At 47.0% G+C, this 17,541-nt stretch overlaps 2 protein-coding genes across 2 annotated transcripts in view; both read right to left on the bottom strand.

The window, feature by feature from the left end:
• Positions 1-1,993, bottom strand: part of TMC4 (transmembrane channel like 4) — a 14,487-nt gene extending 12,494 nt beyond the window's left edge. Inside the window, exons 1-3 of the mRNA XM_081885016.1 lie at positions 1,778-1,993; positions 540-777; positions 290-323 (exon numbers count right to left, since the gene is read on the bottom strand). Coding sequence (XP_081741142.1) covers positions 290-323; positions 540-777; positions 1,778-1,826 — 321 coding nt within the window. The 5' untranslated portion in view covers positions 1,827-1,993. The remainder of the gene's footprint in view (positions 1-289; positions 324-539; positions 778-1,777) is intronic.
• Positions 1,994-3,874: 1,881 nt separating this feature from the next.
• MBOAT7 (membrane bound acylglycerophosphatidylinositol O-acyltransferase MBOAT7) lies at positions 3,875-17,505 on the bottom strand. Its single transcript, XM_081886010.1, has 8 exons — positions 17,189-17,505; positions 11,237-11,317; positions 9,767-9,896; positions 8,751-8,877; positions 8,505-8,661; positions 7,378-7,738; positions 6,979-7,164; positions 3,875-5,075 (listed from the first exon to the last, which is right to left on the bottom strand). Exons 2-8 carry the CDS (start codon positions 11,310-11,312, stop codon positions 4,694-4,696), a joined length of 1,419 nt encoding a protein of 472 aa, XP_081742136.1. The 5' UTR covers positions 11,313-11,317; positions 17,189-17,505; the 3' UTR covers positions 3,875-4,693.
• Positions 17,506-17,541: the final 36 nt, after the last annotated feature.

A 17,541-nucleotide genomic window follows, 5' to 3' on the forward strand; every position in this document is an offset into this window, starting at 1 on the left:
ACGCCCCTCCCCTTGCAACCCGTGTCCCCCCCCCCAACTGGACACACCTGTCTTTTAGAAGAAATTCATCAAACACTTATTCTCTTTCCCAGATATTCTTGCTTCCCTTTTCTCTACCCCATGAGAATGTTTGGAAAACCTGGGGTCTTCTTTTCCTGTCAGGGGCTGTATACAGGTGGTGGGGAAGGGCCAGAGAAAAAGGGTTTGGTCAGAACCACAGGTGGGCGCGGCCATCTCCTTTTTTTCTCCCTCTTTCCTCCCTCTTTTTTCCTCCCTCTTTTTCTGTCACCCCCATTTGATATTCAGGGTGCTGGGAATTGTAGCTCTGTGAGGGGGTAGACTATAGTTCCCATGATTCTTTGGGGAGGGGAATGTGCTTTAAATGTTACGTTGTGTATGCAGGTAAAGTCAACATCTACATTAAATTAAGCTGAGGGTTGCATGTGCCCTCGGGCCACAGGTTGCCCAAGCCTTCAGCACCTTGGGTTTTCTGAGTCTCAGTCCTCACCCCCTTCTCAAGGACCCAGGAGTCCTGGCACTACCTGAGCTTCCGTTTCTCCTCAAGGCAGAGGGGCAGCTCTTTCAGTGGCTTGCTGTCTTCCTCTTCCTCCCCTTCTACAAATTCCGGGACAAGTTCCTGAGGGTCAACCTCAGGTTCGGATGCCCCCTCCCAAGCGGCTCCCCAGGCTGCTGCCTTGTTGCCACGGAAACGCAGTGTCTGGTTGCTTGGCAGCTGGAGATAGAGAGATGGCGGGCCATGGCGACCCCAGCTGGACCCTGGAGAGAGGAAGCAGAATAAGACAGGAGGCATTCATGGCTCAGGAAGCAGCAGCCCGTTTTCAATGCACCCTGCATTAGATATCAATGCATGCATATAGAAAAACCCAATATACTATCTAGGCCATGGGTAGGCAAACTAAGGCCCGGAGGCCGGATCCGGCCCAATCGCCTTCTAAATCTGGCCCATGGACAGCCTGGGAATCAGCATGTTTTTACATGAACAGAATGTCTCCTTTCATTTAAAATGCATCTCTGGGTTATTTGTGGGGCATAGGAATTCATTCATCCCGCCCCCCCCAAAAAATATAGTCTGGCCCCCCACAAGGTCTGAGGGACAGTGGACCGGCCCCCTACTGAAAAAGTTTGCTGACCCCTTCTAGGCCACACTGACACCATGCATTTAAAACATGATGGCACCACTTTAAACAGTCATGGCTTCCCCAAAGAATTCTGGGAACTGTTAAGGGTGCTGAGAATTGTTCAGAGATCTCCTTATTCCCCTCCCATGGCTACAGTTCCCGGTTCTCCTGTGAAGGAGGATTGTTAAACCACTCTGGGAATTGTAGCTCTGGGGGCTGTTATTATTACCATTACATGCCCTTCACTAGAAGGTCCCAGATTCTATCTATAAGCTTGTTGTCAAGTTCCACAGCATCTCTCCTTAAGAGGGCCTGATATGTTTATACCACCCCCTCCCTGAAGTCGATCATAGTGAACCAGAGGTTCCCCAACTGCTGATGAGTTTTCCTCAGAAGTCTTTTTTTTTAAAGTGGCCCTGCAAATGGAAGCTGATTCCATTCTCCCACTTTCAGATACGCTTTTAATTAAATCGCATTCCAACCCCTTCCAGGATTCTGTTTGCAGAAGCACACAATGCTTCCAGATCAGGCGATGACAGTGGTAGAGTAACAACAGATTTCAAAAGCTAGAGGATTTTTGTGACCAGTCAGTCCCAGATCAAACCAGCAATCTATAGGGGGGAAAGCCCACCACATACCTGCTTTGTATTCTCTCCTCTCATAACTGCTTTCCTGGCTATCGCCCATGGCTGCAGGTTGTATTTCTCTAGTTTCTGTTCAGTGCACTTTACTCTTGCCAGCAGAAGGAACAAGGAACAAGGAACTAAGACAAGGCTGGGCATGGATTAATGATTTCTCCGGATAGCTTGTCCCATGAACAAAGGCAGTAACTTGGCAACAAACAGACCTGAAGCCTAGAAGCAGTAGCAGTGGCAAAGAGATGTTTATCTTTACCACAAGACCTTTTAAAAGTGGTATAATTGCCTCTGGAATAGTGTGTGTATGTTGACCCTTTGGAAACACTTTTTAAAAAATTTGTTCAAAATAGAAATCAGGCCGTTTGAGGTACTATGCAGTCTCAAACCACAGGAAGTTGACAAGCATGTGTTTGTAATGCATCTGTTTGCTGTTTTGTCACATTCACACATGACGCACTTGAGTGTGTATACAGTGGTACCTCGGGTTAAGTACTTAATTCGTTCCAGAGGTCCGTACTGAACCTGAAACTGTACTTAACCTGAAGCACCACTTTAGCTAATGGGGCCTCCTGCTGCCGCTGTGCCACCGCTGCACGATTTCTGTTCTCAACCTGAAGCAAATTTCTTAACCCGAGGTACTATTTCTGGGTTAGCAGAGTCTGTAACCTGAAGCGTATGTAACCTGAAGCGTATGTAACCCGAGGTACCACTGTATACTCTTTAAGATATCGTAAGGCTTATGTCTAATCAAATAATGTGCGCAGCCGCTTTCGGTCTTTTAATAGTAAAGTCACCAGAAGGGCCCTTTAAAAAAGCACACATATCCACACGGCATCATCGTCTGACATGGAAAAGGTGAAGCTGCAGAGGCTTCTGATACTGATAGAAGTGTTGGGGGATTTGGTTGAACAGTAAGACATGCGACGAGCCGATTTGAACTGGAAAGGCAAAACAGCAAAGGATTCTGGGATTACTGCTGCTTACACATAATAAAAAGTGAGATCTGGCTGCAGCAAAGGCTGGACCATTAGAGCAAATGGGGCACTGCTACACCATCCTCGGTGTGCCCTCAGCCCCACCTGCCTGCCTTCTTACTTACAGCCCAGTACAGGGGATAGTATTGTCTGCCAGCTTCCTCCTCCTCAGTCTCAGTGTTAACTGTTGTAGAAGTCATAGAATTGTAAAGTTGGAAGGCACCCCAAGGGTCATCTAGTCCAACCCCCGGCAATGCAGGGATCTCAAAGCATCCATAACAGGGAAGAAAAACAAGAAAACACACTGGCAGACGCTGGTTCCCTGGCTCTACCTACCACTTGGGCTCCTTGCCTTGCATCCTACCAATCACAAATGGGCATCAGCCATCACTGGACCTGAGATAGCAGCAGGAAAACAGAGTTGCTTTATATGTCCAGGGAAGGATTCTTGCAGTTAATAGAAGTCCACTTTCAAATTACATGTGGCAATTATTTCTATGCTGGGAACTGCTGAAATCCAATTATTTGCAATAGCAATAAAGAGAACACTATTTCCAAGGCTTGGGGATTGTCATTTACTGCCCTCTGGAGGATAAGCAAGGAGCTGAATAAATAAGAGATGGTTCTTTTTTTTATAAAAAAAGGTTTTTATTTCACATTCAGGCTTCCAATAAAGCTGCATCAGACCTGGATCGCAATGTTTATAGAGATGAGCTGTTTTACACCTTACTTTCTTCAGAATGCAAAGACGTAATCCATGAGGCAGGCAAAAAAAATACAGACAGTCAAGTCATGGGTTCTGCAGTGTAACACCCACAGGGCTCCCAACCCAACATACATAAAAGTTTTAGAACCTCGAGACAAGAATTTGTGTGTCCTAAAGCAAATTCTGCAAGCCACAAGCTTACATTTGCTGCCACTTGAACCAGCTCCCTTTAACTGAAGATCACCACTGATAGATTTTTAAATGTGGCTGATGTAGCGTGCAAAATTTCATCTTGCTTTTTAGTTTCGGCTTCTCCCATTCCACAGTACTTAAAGCATTAGCCTTACCGAGCTAAACTCCTCAACCCAGAGGTGTCTTTACACCTCCAAGAATCACACTCCTGTTTTCCTTCGGGAGTGGGGGTGGTGGAAATCACTGACTGGGGGCAAAGCAACAGCCTCACAGGTTTTTGCAGAGTTCCCTGAAGGAAGTTGGGGCTTTTATTTACCTTAGTAAAAGGTAAAAGTAAAGGACCCCTGGACAGTTAAGTCCTGCCAAAGGTGACTATGGGGTTGCAGCCCTCATCTTGCTTTCAGGCCGAGGGAGCCGGTGTTTTTACCTTAGTATCCTCAGATGACCTACTACCCAGAAGCAAATCTGCAATATTCTCTTCCCACTGCCACATACACTTTAAAGCGTACAATTGTGGCAGTAAACCCCCACTTCCAAGGTGAGAGCTGGGAACGGATGGCAATGAGGATAGGAATGGAGCTCTGCTCATTCTTACAAAGTCCCAGTTTCTCTTCCTGTAACATGGGTGTGTTTGGGGTTTATAAAAAAAGAAAGAAAAAAAGAAAGAGGAAGCAAGTTCTGGAGAGATGCTAGGAGCCAGGACTTCTGACCTTTCTTGGCAGGTGAACAAAAGCCAGTAGGAAAATCTAATAGTCAAAGGTGTTAGAAGATAAGATTTCTGGGAGTTCCCAGAAACACTGGTGCCAAGTGAGGTGGCACTGGGTTATGGTATTCCTAAGTCCTCAGGTATTAGAACAAGTGAGGAGCTGAGTTTTCGAGACACAACTCCCGGTTCCTTATAGTCGGATCCTCAATGATGGTTTCAACGATGAAACACACGTTAAAAAAACAAGTCTTATGTTGAGTCTCATCTGCTCCCTTAGCCTCCAGGGCCTTCGGCAGCACTCCACATTGCGGGCTTATGTCGGCCTTGCCTCAGCCGCATCACTCCTGCCGCTGGGGTTTCTCCAAAGCGCCATCTTTGTCCTTCTGGGAGGCTTGCCCTCTCTGGAGCCCCAGCCCTTTCCCCAGCAGGAAGATGGCCAATGCCCCCAAGTGGATGCAATAATAGATGGAGCTCCAGTAGCGGACGGTGTCCTCAAAGGTGAGCAGCACAAAGCCCATGCACATGTAGTCGTAGGCCCTCATCTTCAGGAACCACTGCACCCAGTCGCCATAGAGACGGCCGGCAGGGGTCAGGTGCCTCAAGAAGCCGCTCTCCATCGCCCCCTCAGCTGCTAGGCAGAGTGGGATGGTAAGGAAGCTGAGGTAGTAGCCGGGGTGAATCCCATGCCAGTATGCAGAGATGAGCATGGTCCAGGCGCTCCTAGGAAGAAAGAGAGCCTTCTCAGTCCGAGAATCCTCCCCTCAGGCCAATTCCAGTACATATCCCAGAATCCTTCACCATTTCTCCTCACACTTTCCCACTTATCAGTCCTTGACTCCTCCATTGCTGTTGTTACACATTGGTCAAGTCAATCCCAGAATCCTTCACTGCAGCTCTCAAGCCAAGCCTCCCTTTATATTTTGTTGCCTTCCTAGTTCAGCTTATCTACAACCAAGTTGCTGATCTCCTACACTTCTGCCAGATCTTCCTCTCTTGGCCCACAGCCAATCAGCTATTCACACTCTGCCAAGAACAGTAACAATACTATGTCTGATACTTTTTTATTTTTAAATTTTCTATACTGAAACATAGAACTGAGTCAGCGAGATGACACAATTAACCCAATGGCCTTTTCAAAAAGCCAGGTTGTCACCAATCGCCTGACAAAATATAGTGATGGAGCCTGACGGACCTCACTTGCAAGGAATTCCTCAGGATAGGCATCAGAAAAACAAAAACACTATAGCTACTTGACACCAGCCTCACATCCTTAAGTCATGTTATGCAGACCTGCAGAGGATGAAGCAGAAACACCAGAGACCGAGGACCTTGAGGAACTGGCAGGGCCCCCTGAAGGCTTAGGCCCTTCAATGCCAACTGCTGTTTAGGAGTGTGGTTTAGGATGCCACAGTATATAAGGCCTCCCTCTTGAATCTTCCAGCTGCTGGAAATGGCACAAGTCTCTGGCTCACGGCACTGATTTTAGCTTCCTTGCTTTGCTATAAGAATATCCCCTCCCCTCCTGTGGTTTCAAGCAACTGCGGTTTAGAAGCATTACTGCCTCCAACTGTTGAGGAATAGCCATTGTGGACAATAGGCACTTGACCTCCATGAATCTGTCTAATCTTCTTTCAAAGCCATCTAAGTTGCTGGCTGTCACATACCTCCTGTGGGAGCAAGTGCCATAGTAAAACAACGCATTGTGTGAACAAGGACTTTACCTGTCCTGAATCTTCCAACATTCAGCTTTGTTGGGCGTCCATGATTTCAATGTCATGAAAGAAAAATTTTTCTCTATCCATTTTCTCCATGCCATGCATAATTTCATAAACTTCTAATGTGTGAACACTGCTTTGCCGTGTTGTACTTTAATTGGACAGATGGAGTCTCTGCACTGAACCTTGGTTTGTTTGGACCCTGCTGCATCCACAGCCCTGCTCTCTTGGGTTGACAACATGGGTGAAAGACTTGCGACTGGGCCCTTAAGCCCTTGAGGGCAACTCTTGGAGGGACTCGGGTGACAACTGGAGCAGGTGGGGAGGAATATACCAACTCCTACCGTTTCATAGTCTTTCATGCCAACTGCCTTGCTTTCTCCATCTACAGTGGAACCTCGCGTTATGTTACCCTCAGGTAACGTAACCTTTGGGTTGTGAAAGTGGCAAACCTGGAAGCATTTCGCCACTCGCGCATGTGCAGAAGCGTTCTACCACCGCGCATGCATGCACAGAAGCAGTCTCTCCAGTTGCGAAAACTTCAGGATACAGCCAGACCTCCAGAACAGATCCCGTTCACAACCAAAGGTACCACTGTATTCCAGAATGTTCCACTGCACCATCCAAGGTTGCAATAATATTTTTGGCTCAACATTTAGTTCTTTACTCACTATTGCTCACCTAACTCTCACCTGCATATTTATGCTACACCCCCTCATGCCTGCATTTCTCTACTCTACCTGTCTTCAAATCAACCAACCAACCATGTATCCCAGAATCCTCTTTACTGGCTGTTCCCAGAAGAACCTTCCCTGCAATTCATCTCAGAACCTCAGAGTCCACCTTCACACCAATCCACCCCAACAGGCTATCTCCCCCATACCCCCCAATAGTACGGCTTTGCTCACCTTAAGACATAGGACCGGACGGGTGCGCTTTTGTAAATGTACTGCGCCAACCACCACTGGACAGTCATATTCCAGTAGCGCATGCCATCCTTCACCTTGACACAGAAGTCAGTGCCATGTGGATCAATGTTCTTGATTGTCTCATAATCATAGGTGATGCTGGACGCTCCCCCTTCATCCGAGTTGCTTTAGAAATGTAAACAAAACAAGAACATCTTAATACTCTCATGAATTGACTACTGCAGTGCTCTCTACATTGGGCTACCCTTGAAGACTATATAGAAGATTTAGCTAGTGTCAGAATATGGCACCTTGCCTTCTGGGGGCAGGACAGTTCCATGCCATTCTCTAAATCTAGCCCATCTTCTACTGCAGACAGGGAACATCTCCGTGACTAACCTGCTGATCGGCACATATTCCACAGTGGGCCCACCGCCTGACCGTGATTTGGCGGTGGTTGGATAGGCACCGAAGGCAGCAGAAATGCAGGCGCATTCAGCGCAGAGCCAGGCGACATAGAAGCGCATGCGGAAGACGAAGAAGATGGGTATCATGTAGAAGATTCGGAACAGAAGTCCCCGTTCGTAGAAGGCGTCGCTGCGGACATATTGGAGGGGGAAGAAGTGAGATGCCACCAGGAAAAAGACCCCAAAGATGGGGATCATTTTCATTCTCGAAAGCAGCGGTTTCCAGCTAGGGATGATTGTGGAGTTAGGCTGGTTCAGCCAATCGTGGTAAGTGCGGTAGCGAAAAAACGGGCCTAGGTGCAAAAGAAAAGAAATTGAGATCAATGAGCAGACAGAAATGAATTGTTCCTCAGAAAAACCAAGACACACAAAAGCCTCTCATGCAACCACACATCTTAATAACTTAAGTCTTAAGAGGAGCTGTAGCTTGGGTGCTGGGTAAGAGTCTGATGCGCCCTGTGGCCTAGCCCTATGTCTTCTCACAGGATCTGGTGCCGTAAGCAGAACCTGCAGGATCTCAGCATTCATTCCAAGCCCTCATTATCTGTCGCAGAAGTAGCGTTCGGATATTTTCGTGCTGTTCTCACAAAGCAGAAAAGGAAAGAACAATCAACGTTACCACACATGAACTGGAAAGACACACAAAGATAATGAATGGAGAGAGGAAGAAAGGCATATTATTTCCATAAACACCAAGGGTCAGAGGCATGCTAGTGCTACTATGGATACACACACACACACAATCATGCCACAAAACAAAAAACCAAAAGTCAACAGCTGTGACGATTAGAGCAACAGGCAAAGGTGAAATATGCTTGGTTCTTTTGACTTCCTGTTCTTATCTCTTACATTGCTTTCTCTTCAAAAGAAAACCGAAACAGAAAATGGGAACCCCCAGACCCTCTTTCTCCTGTCATCATTTGTGGTGAAGGGATACAGACTAAAGTTGTGGTAACCATGATTTAAAAAACAAACAAACTCATCCCTAGAATTCGGTGCTGTACACATATTTCACCCTAGCCAGTTTGACCACTGCTTTCTGTTAGGTAACTCAGGTACCTGTCATGAGCCCAACATAGCAATAACTGTAGCACAGTATCTCCACCAGTCCGGGCATTTTAGGGATCACGCCAATCAGTGGACTCTTGGCAAATGATGTCACATCCTGTTTCTTCGCCCAAGTGAGTTCTTGTACTTCGTTGGCTAAGCTCACCATCTGGGAGACACAGATTAAGGCATCATGGGAAACGAGCTTCCTAGGGAGCCCCTTCCCCATACCCCCGTCCAAAGCGCAGCCCCTCTTACCTTGAGAGTGAGTAAGAGCTGCACGGCATTGGTGAAAGGTGTTGGCTCTGGGAAGCCAAAGTAGGCGATTGTGCGGAAAAAGAGAAGGTAGGAAAAGGTCCAGCCAAGTGTCAGGTAGTGACAGGCCCTGGTGTGTGAGAGGGGAGAAGCAGATAAAAGGCTGTAAATATTAATGAACTATTCATTATTCTTTAATGAATTGTTCTCCACAGAGGTGTGTCTGGCATCTTCTTTATGCAGCTTTCGGCAAATGCTAAAGATACACCTCTTTAACCTGGCTTTTGACATTTGAGGTGTATATTTTTAACACTGTGCTTTTGTTGTTGTAATCCATCCTGCGACATTAGGGTAATAATAATAATAATAATAATAATAATAATAATAATAATAATAATAATTCCATTCTCACTGACCAATATCCTAATGTTGTAAATTTACTGAAGATACACATTTTCAAGACCTGCCCTATTTCTTTCCTTAGACTGTATTTTTTTTTCAAACTGTGTGTTTTTAATGTTGAATTTAAAATTCTTGTAACCTGCCCTGTGACTTTAGGGCAGGTAATAAATATAGCAACAACGACAGTAAAGTAATAATCTGGTAGACGTCTGTCCCATTTTCAGGGTCCTGGCTCTATGTCTCTGTGTCAAAAGGGACAAAACCTTCTTTTCTCTAAACCTGGGGAATGTCTGTGGCCTACTATGTGATAATCAACTGCCACTTCTATCAGTCCTAGCCAGCATAGCCAGTGGTAGCCCAACCTCTGGAGCACCACTGGCTTATCTGCCCTGCTCTTAAGCCCCACATTGCTTCAACTTTTCAAACCTCAGAGGTGGAAATTCCGGGAGATCCGATTCCCACAATCTCAACCTTGCCTGCTAAACTGTAGCCACCTGCAAACAACCAAACCACGTTTGCAAGGTGTCTTGATTCATCTTACTAGGCCTCCTGGCCCGCCACAACCTACAAGCACCCCCCCCCATGTTTCCCATTCCACCATCTGCCAGCTTCCTTACCTTGGTGAGATGTTGATTATCAGCCAAGTCCCCAAGATGGTGATAAGCGAGTGGAGGGTGTGGATGTGGCAGGTGGCCAGCGTGAGCACGAGCCCCGCAGCTGCCCCTCCAAACTGCTTGATCCTCAGGTCTGTGGGGAATAAGCAGATGGAAAAAAATTCCCCTATTGTGAACAGATCCAACCCAGTGGGTTCGGGAGTTAGGGATTGCAAGTCAGTTCAACAAAGGAGAATGCGGGGAAAGAGAGATTAGACCTTGGTGTTAAAGCAAAATATTTACATGCACAGGACACCCCCCAGCACAACCATTCAGTCAATTCCCATTTCAGAACTTCATGTTCAAGATCAGATAGTAAGTGAAGGAAAAGACTTCTGCCCAAGACCACTGAGAGCTGCTCCGAAGCACAGAATATTAAACTAAAGGGATAAATACTTTTATCTTGAATAAGGCAGCTTTTTGGAGTCCCCATTTCTTGTTTGCACTCCCCCCCGGCAATCCTTCACCCCCAGAAAAAACCCAAATGGAATATTCCATTCTTATTAATTATTTTATCTATTTTAAAAGTTTATAGCCTATCCTTAATCCAAGGACTCTGGGCTGGAGAACACTACACCCTCAATGAATAACATTCAACACCTTTATGTGCTACTGATAAGGGCTTGAATTCAGAGCAGAAACATACTAGCAACCAGTGCAGACTCTTGTACCTTTTAAAGGTGCACAAAATTCTACTAAGGCTGCAGATTCTCCTGTCATTACAGCCCTGGAATAGTAAAATCCACACTGAGCAGAATACTGCATTCTCCGCAACTGGGCATTTTTATCTTATTATGCCAGGACTTTGACAGCTACACTGCCTCCCAGTCCATTTAGAGACCCAGTTTAAAGTGCTAATTTTAATCAATAGAGCCCAAAACAGCTTGGGACCTTAAGATCCCCTTCAGAAGTCTAGCGACAGGTGTCCCTACCAAGGAGAGGGTATTTTTGGTAGTGCCACTCTGACCATGCAATATGTGCTCCCCAAAAAGGCTCTCCTGGAGTCTTCTCTGTGGTCTGTTCAGCACCAGGTGAACATCTTTTCTTACTCAGCCAGGCTTTTAAATTGTGTTTTAAATCTGGGCTGCTTCATTTGCTCAGGTAAGCTTTATGGCCTTTTACTGTTGACTTCTAATCATGATATTTTGTATTTTGGAGAATTGCTTTTGTCTGTTTTGTTTGCCTGCTACCCGGGGAATTAGCAAGATTTCTGTATCACTTCATTAAAAACACACACATAGACCACAGCCGCATAGATGGACAGCTATATAAATGCAACATATCAGAAGAAAGAACTTCATCTCAGGGCCTTAGGAGTCCTTGGGCAATGCTGGGTTGCTTAAATCTGACTCTGCAACAGTCGTCGTCCCCCACCCCCTTAGACATGACGTCATCTCCTCCAACTCACTCTGGCCACCCAGATTTAGCACTCACCCCCTTTCTTGAAGAGGAAGCCGATGGGGATGGAAACGAGAAGGACTGCCAAGTAGATGACTTCATCGGGTGACATTGTGGCTGGCAAGAGATGCAGAGAGTCAGAACAGGCTGTGCAGAATGGTTTGGAGAGATTAATACTGGAAATAACCAGGGAGAAGGCTGTGCTACTGGTCCAGCAGCTGGTTTGAGGTAGGGTGAATATCTTTGAAGGAAGTGACCCAGATGCTTGGGGCTGCATATTACTATTATACCAGAAAGGTAAAAGCAAGGTTGTCAAGGCACCTGGATTCTTGTATCAAAGGAGGGAAAACCTAAGGGATGGTGGCGTAAAGCAATAATCTTGCAGCATGCTAGTACTCGGGTGGGGGTGGGACTGGGAGGGAGGGGATAGTCACCCAATGAAATGGATGAGCAATATATTCAGGACAAAGGAAAGACAGGACCTCTTCACACACAATGCCTGATTAATTTATGCAATTTAGGGAAGAAAGTGAATTCAGAGAGGGCAGGTGTATTATTCATTACATTTATAGGTAAAGGTAAAGGGACCCTTGACCATTAGGTCCAGTCATGACCGACTTTGGGGTTGCAGTGCTCATCTCGCTTTATTGGCCGAGGGAGCCGCCATACAGCTTCCGGGTCATGTGGCCAGCATGACTAAGCCACTTCTGGAGAACCAGAGCAGCGCACGGAAACGCCGTTTACCTTCCCTCCGGAGCGGTACCTATTTATCTACTTGCACTTTGACATGCTTTTGAACTGCTAGGTTGGCAGGAGCAGGGACTGAGCAACGGGAGCTCTCCCTGTTGCGGGGATTCAAACCGCCGACATTCTGATCAGCAAGTCCTAGGCTCTGTGGTTTAACCCACAGCACCACCCGAGTCTTTATTTTGTTCCAAGGAGCTCAAGGAAGTTTACATGGTTCTCCTCTCCTTGTTTTATCCTCACAACAACTCCGAGAAACAGGGACTAGCACAAGCTCACCCAGGGAGCTTCATGGCTGCATGGGGATTCAAACCCTGTTTGCCAGTTCCTAATCCAGCACTCTAACAGTTACACCATGCAGGCTCTCACTGTATTAGTCAATGGCTACCAGTCATGACAGGATGAAACCTGGAATGAAATCTTGCCTGTGTGGAGGGCTTCTCCTCAGTTCTCTAACTCAGTCGCCTTCCAGATATTGTTGACATTCAACTCCCATCATCCCCAGTCAGCTTAGCCAAGGGGCAGGGATGATGGGAGTCGTAGTCCAACAACAAATGGGGACACAAGGTTGAAGAACACTGCTCCATTCCATTCTCACCCAAGTTTCAGGTTGCTGGAGAGAAAAACTTATGGAAACTAATGATGAAAGTCTGCAAATTCCACCAAATAACCTCATACGTAGAAGGATTAATAGTTGGATGTGGTGGTTTGTTTATACAGATTATAAACTTCCACCAGACTGCTGCAAAGTCCTCTGGTGCAGCTTGGCTTCAAATAAGTCTTAAGTAATGAGTTAGGTTTTTGTGAGACACCAGTAAAAAGCATTTCTGAATACCATCCATCTGAAGTAACATATGACGCTTCCCTCTAGCCTTGTGAGATGATCCATCTGGTTGCAACCAGCAAGTAAACTTTCTCAGCAAGAGAAACATTACCCCTTTCAAACAATTATAATAAAAAATATTTAGTGTCTAGGGTCACAGTTTCCCCAATAATGTCCCCAATTTCTTTTATCCCCTGTTTCCAGAAAGGATCTTAGGGACTCTTATTTGAAGGGGGGTCTTTTTGTACTTCTGCAAATCTTACGGTAGGGATGGGGAGCTTGTGGAATTACGGGAATGCAACTCATCACCCCTAATCATGGCCCTTCCCCAAACAGCATTCCTATGCCTTTAACACAGGAGTAAATTGTGGCCTTCCAGGTGTTGAGACTGCAATTCCCATCAGCCCCAACCACCATAAACAATAGTCAGGGAGTTGTAGTCCTGCAACACCTAAAGAACTGCAGGTTAGCCACCCTTGCCTGATGTCCAGCCAGCAGAAATATAACAGCTGATTTTTATTCTATCGCTACATCTCTGTGGCAGGGACGCAGGTGGCGCTGTGGGTTAAAGCCTCAGCGCCTAGGACTTGCCGATCAAAAGGTCGGCAGTTCGAATCCCTGCGGCGGGGTGCGCTCCCGCTGCTCTGTCCCAGCGCCTGCCAACCTAGCAGTTCGAAAGCACCTCCGGGTGCAAGTAGATAAATAGGGACCGCTTACCAGCGGGAAGGTAAACGGCTTTTCCGTGTGCAGCTCTGGCTCGCCAGATGCAGCTTTGTCACACTGGCCACGTGACCCGGAAGTGTCTCCGGACAGCGCTGGCCCCTGGCCTCTTAAGTGAGATGGGCGCACAACCCCAGAGTCTGTCAAGACTGGCCCGTACGGGCAGGGGTACCTTTACCTTTACATCTCTGTGGCAGGAAAGGCACCACCTGTTCAACTTCTGCCTGCTAGGTGGGGAACATGTGGCCCTCCAGATGCTGTTGAAATACAATTCCTAGCCAATGTAGCTGGTGGCCAGGAGTTCCTAGAGTTGTAGTCCATCAACATCTGGAGGACCACAGGCTCCCCATCCCTGTGTTAAAGGCACAGAGGAGCACTGCCAGGGGGAGAAAGTTGGCAACTCTATTTTGGGACTGGAATCCCCACTCAAAGCATCCCAGGTGGAGTAGTCCAGCTTTATACCATTCTAAGGCTACTTCTATAATATTCATTTAAAGCGATATCATACATATCATGCAGATGGGGCCTTAGGATGTTACGTGTGTTAAAAGGCCACCTGCTTTCTTAAGCATCTTCCCTATGGATTGTCCAGGCTACTGAAAGGTGGGGCAGCTTGTGGGGACCAAACAGGGGTCAAGGGTATGAGCCAGGTCTCTTCGCTTTCTTCTAAGAAGGAGAGTGGAGCAAGAAATAGAATCATAGGCTTGTAGAGTTGGAAGGGACCACGAGGGTCATCTAGTCCAACCCCCTGCAATGCAGGAATCTTGTTGCCCAACGTGGGGCTCAAACCCACAACACCGAGAGTCTCATGCTCTACCAACTGAGTCACACGCAGAAGGAACTGTCAGCTGCAGGCTACCACACCTTTCAGAGTTGCACAGCACAAAACAAGAAGACATGCTGGGTGAGGAACCCCCCCTCTTTTTATTGATTGATTTGATGGTATTTGTACCCCACTCTTCAGCCCAAAAGGCTCCCAGAGTGGCTTAGGTACAATCAATTAAAACAAGAACAATCCCTGTCTGCAGGCTTACAGTAATAATATTGGGGGGAAACACGACACACAAGGGGAAAGGGACAGGGAGGGAAGAGGGGAAAAACCAATTTTGTGCAACTCTGAAAAGTACAGGTGCTCTCTTTCTACCTTGCTCCCAGCCTGCCACATTCTGAGCTTCGTTTACAAAGACAGATAGATTGCAAGGCAACCCCCCTTTCCTCCTGTCCTCGCTGGGGATGACTGAAGCTGAACACACCCAGACCAGTTTCCACACACTCCACCCCTGCCACTTTCTCCCCGTTCCTCTGTGCTGATGTCCTTGTCTCCCTATAATCCCTCGCCTCACTCCTCCACCCTATGCTTTCTATATTTAAATAGGAATCCTTCAGCTAGATTAAAAGCAAGTGTCTATCTAAGGAGTCGAGCAAGACGCACACACACACTCTCTTCCCCTCCAGTGAATCACTAGACGAGAGTTTGCAGCAGGCCTGTACCATGCATAGTTTTGCAGGCCAACTGCAGCCCATTCCACTTTGCTGGCATCCCTTGGGTAGGGGGAGAATTCCAAATACTCATTACTTGCAAGCCTTACCCAAACCTTTGGAGGAACAGCTAATGTCCACCCAAGCCCATCCGACGTAGGGATGAGAGAATCCCTGCATCACAATGTCTACACATCTCCTTCCCTTTGCTGGATTCAGAGGTAAATGCTGGGGCTGATTCCAATTCCCCCTGCAAATTTGCAGCTTCGTGGCCCACCTCCATCAAAGGCTCCTTCATTGACATCAGTTGCTGGGGGAGGGAAAGCCATGTGTGCTGTTGAACTAGGCAAGGGTATTGTTGCTGAGAGCAAAGACACGGACTAAAGTGGGGGTAGAGGGTGCAGGAAGCCCTGCTAGGTGAAGAAAGTGCAGAGAATCCTGGAAAGTTGGGTGGTTTTCTGTGTGAGGAATAGATGGAGGTATATAGACAGGAGTGTTATGCAAAGGACAGGAAAATAGGAAGTAGATAAGAAATTAAGCTGAAGAGACACTGAAGAGGTTGGGGGACCCTAAGGCTCCGTACACTGAAAAGTCCCAGGACCTGTAGTTTGTTAAGGTTGCTGGGAATTGTAGCTGTGTTAAACTACAGTTCCCATGATCCTTTGAGAGGGAGTGAACAGACGTCTTGACATGCCCCGCTACAGGTGAGAAAGTGCTCTGTTCAGAGAGACTTGGTGGTGCAGAGGGAAGTGCACATTATAGGAGGCAGGAATAAAAACAGTTAACATGGGCCAAAAGGAAAAGGAACAAAACTCTGAGTTAGAGTTGCCTAAGGAACTTGCCTAAAGCTAAAATCTGATATGAAATTACTAGTTTCTTAAACGTCCAAGGAATTTGGAGTGGAGCTACAGGTTTTATTTTTTGTTTTAATAAGATGGGACAACAGAGCCAGAGAGGTTTAACCTAGAGAATATAAGATTAAGCAAGCAGTCTTCACATACATGGAAGGGCTGCCATGCAGAAGACAGGGCAGAATTGTTACCTGTTGCTCCTGGGGGCAAGACTATCCAAATCTGCAGGGAAGCAGGTAAACATTAAGAGGAACTTCCTGACAGTATCAGCTGGGCAGTGGAGCAGGCTGGAGGTCCTTCAGAAGAGGCCCACATGCCGGGGTGTTGTAATTGCATCTGTTCATTTCTTAGCAAAGCACAACTTGTGTCAATTCTTTTTCCATTGGGAAAAGAAATGACACCTACTTAATTTCTCCCTTGTGTACAGCTATAATTGTGCTTGGAAGACTTTCTAGAAAACATCATGGCAATGCTCCTTTAACCTCTGCCAAATACTTCCTTGCCCACTCTCCATACAGCTCTCCATCATCTGAAGGGCACCAGGTTGGCTGGGTTAGGATACCCAAAGTGGAAAAGCTTCAGCAGAATTCCTGTAGTAGAGCAAGAAGAATATTCAGCCCTAAATTTAGAGCCTCTGGGTACATGCAGAATGCATTCCCCCAGTTTACAGCACTAAACAACCCCAGTAAATCTGGGGTTACAGGTAAGAGCTAATCATTTGCCGGTTTAGGAGCAAAACAGATGGGTCAACTTCCAGGGCTCCACCAACCGCAAAATGAAAGGGGGAAAATCCTTGGTAGCAGGAAATATTTCTGTGGGGTTTTTCATCTGATGAAGAATGTAACAAAGAATATATTTAACAATCCTCTGGGAAAGTAGAGGGGAAAAGAAGTGGTAGCGTCATTCCTCAGGTAGGTGTTGTACGCACATACAGTACCAGATTAAAATGGGGGGGGGGACACTGAATGCAATGATGTAGCCCTGGTGAGGAAGAGATCTATCAAAAAGCAGGGTTCAGGGAGACTGGCGCTGCACACCCCGGGTGGGTGATTTTAAGGCTATAACTACGCTGTATAATACCTGAAAATAGAGCACCAAGACGTGCTGGCTCCTATTTATCCCCTCTATACTCCAGGGTAAGTTATCTGTTCCCTATCTAGATCTTATGCCTGAGCAAAAAATAAAATAAAATTGCCCCATCTATGTTTGACACCGATCTAGGGAACCCTGGAGCCCTGGCTCCTAGCCTTAGGCCCCATACTGGTGAGCCACTAAAACCCGCTTCATCCTTTCCCATGGAACCCAGGAGTCCGGCTTCCCAGCACCACCCAGTTTCGTTTTCCCAAATCAACCACCCCGCCCGGCACTCACCTCTTCGAGGGGCCCTTTCAGCACGTGTTGCTGTCCAAAGGGGGAATCGAGAGCGGGGTGAAGGAGGGAGGGAAGGAGGGAAAGGCAAGAAGAGGCAGCCTAGGAGCGCGATGCAAAGAGCTCAGCTCCTTGCAAAATCCATTTCTGAGATGGCTGCCCCACCTCCCCTTTCGCCTCCAAGCAGCCTTGCAAAATAATTTCTCAATCTTAGGTGCGCGCTTCCTGTCGCTCTTGCACAGTTTCCTTTGCTTTGCAGATGAACTGTGCGCGATGGAAGGGGAGGCGATGTCTGCATGCTTCCCCACCCTCCTTCTCCTCCTCCTCCTCCTCCTCCTTTGCACCGCCTCTGTCTT

The sequence above is a fragment of the Podarcis melisellensis genome (assembly GCF_964234715.1).
Source record: "Podarcis melisellensis genome assembly, chromosome: 13".
Classification (NCBI taxonomy): Eukaryota; Metazoa; Chordata; class Lepidosauria; order Squamata; family Lacertidae; genus Podarcis; species Podarcis melisellensis.

Excerpts from the sequence above, each read along its gene's own strand:
- MBOAT7 (XM_081886010.1), bottom strand. The coding sequence starts at position 11,312 with ATGTCACCCGATGAAGTCATCTACTTGGCAGTCCTTCTCGTTTCCATC. Across the intron at positions 8,662-8,750 it reads AGCTCTTACTCACTCTCAAG|ATGGTGAGCTTAGCCAACGA; the intron begins GTAAGAGGGGCT and ends TGTGTCTCCCAG. Across the intron at positions 7,739-8,504 it reads CTATGTTGGGCTCATGACAG|GCCCGTTTTTTCGCTACCGC; the intron begins GTACCTGAGTTA and ends TTTTGCACCTAG.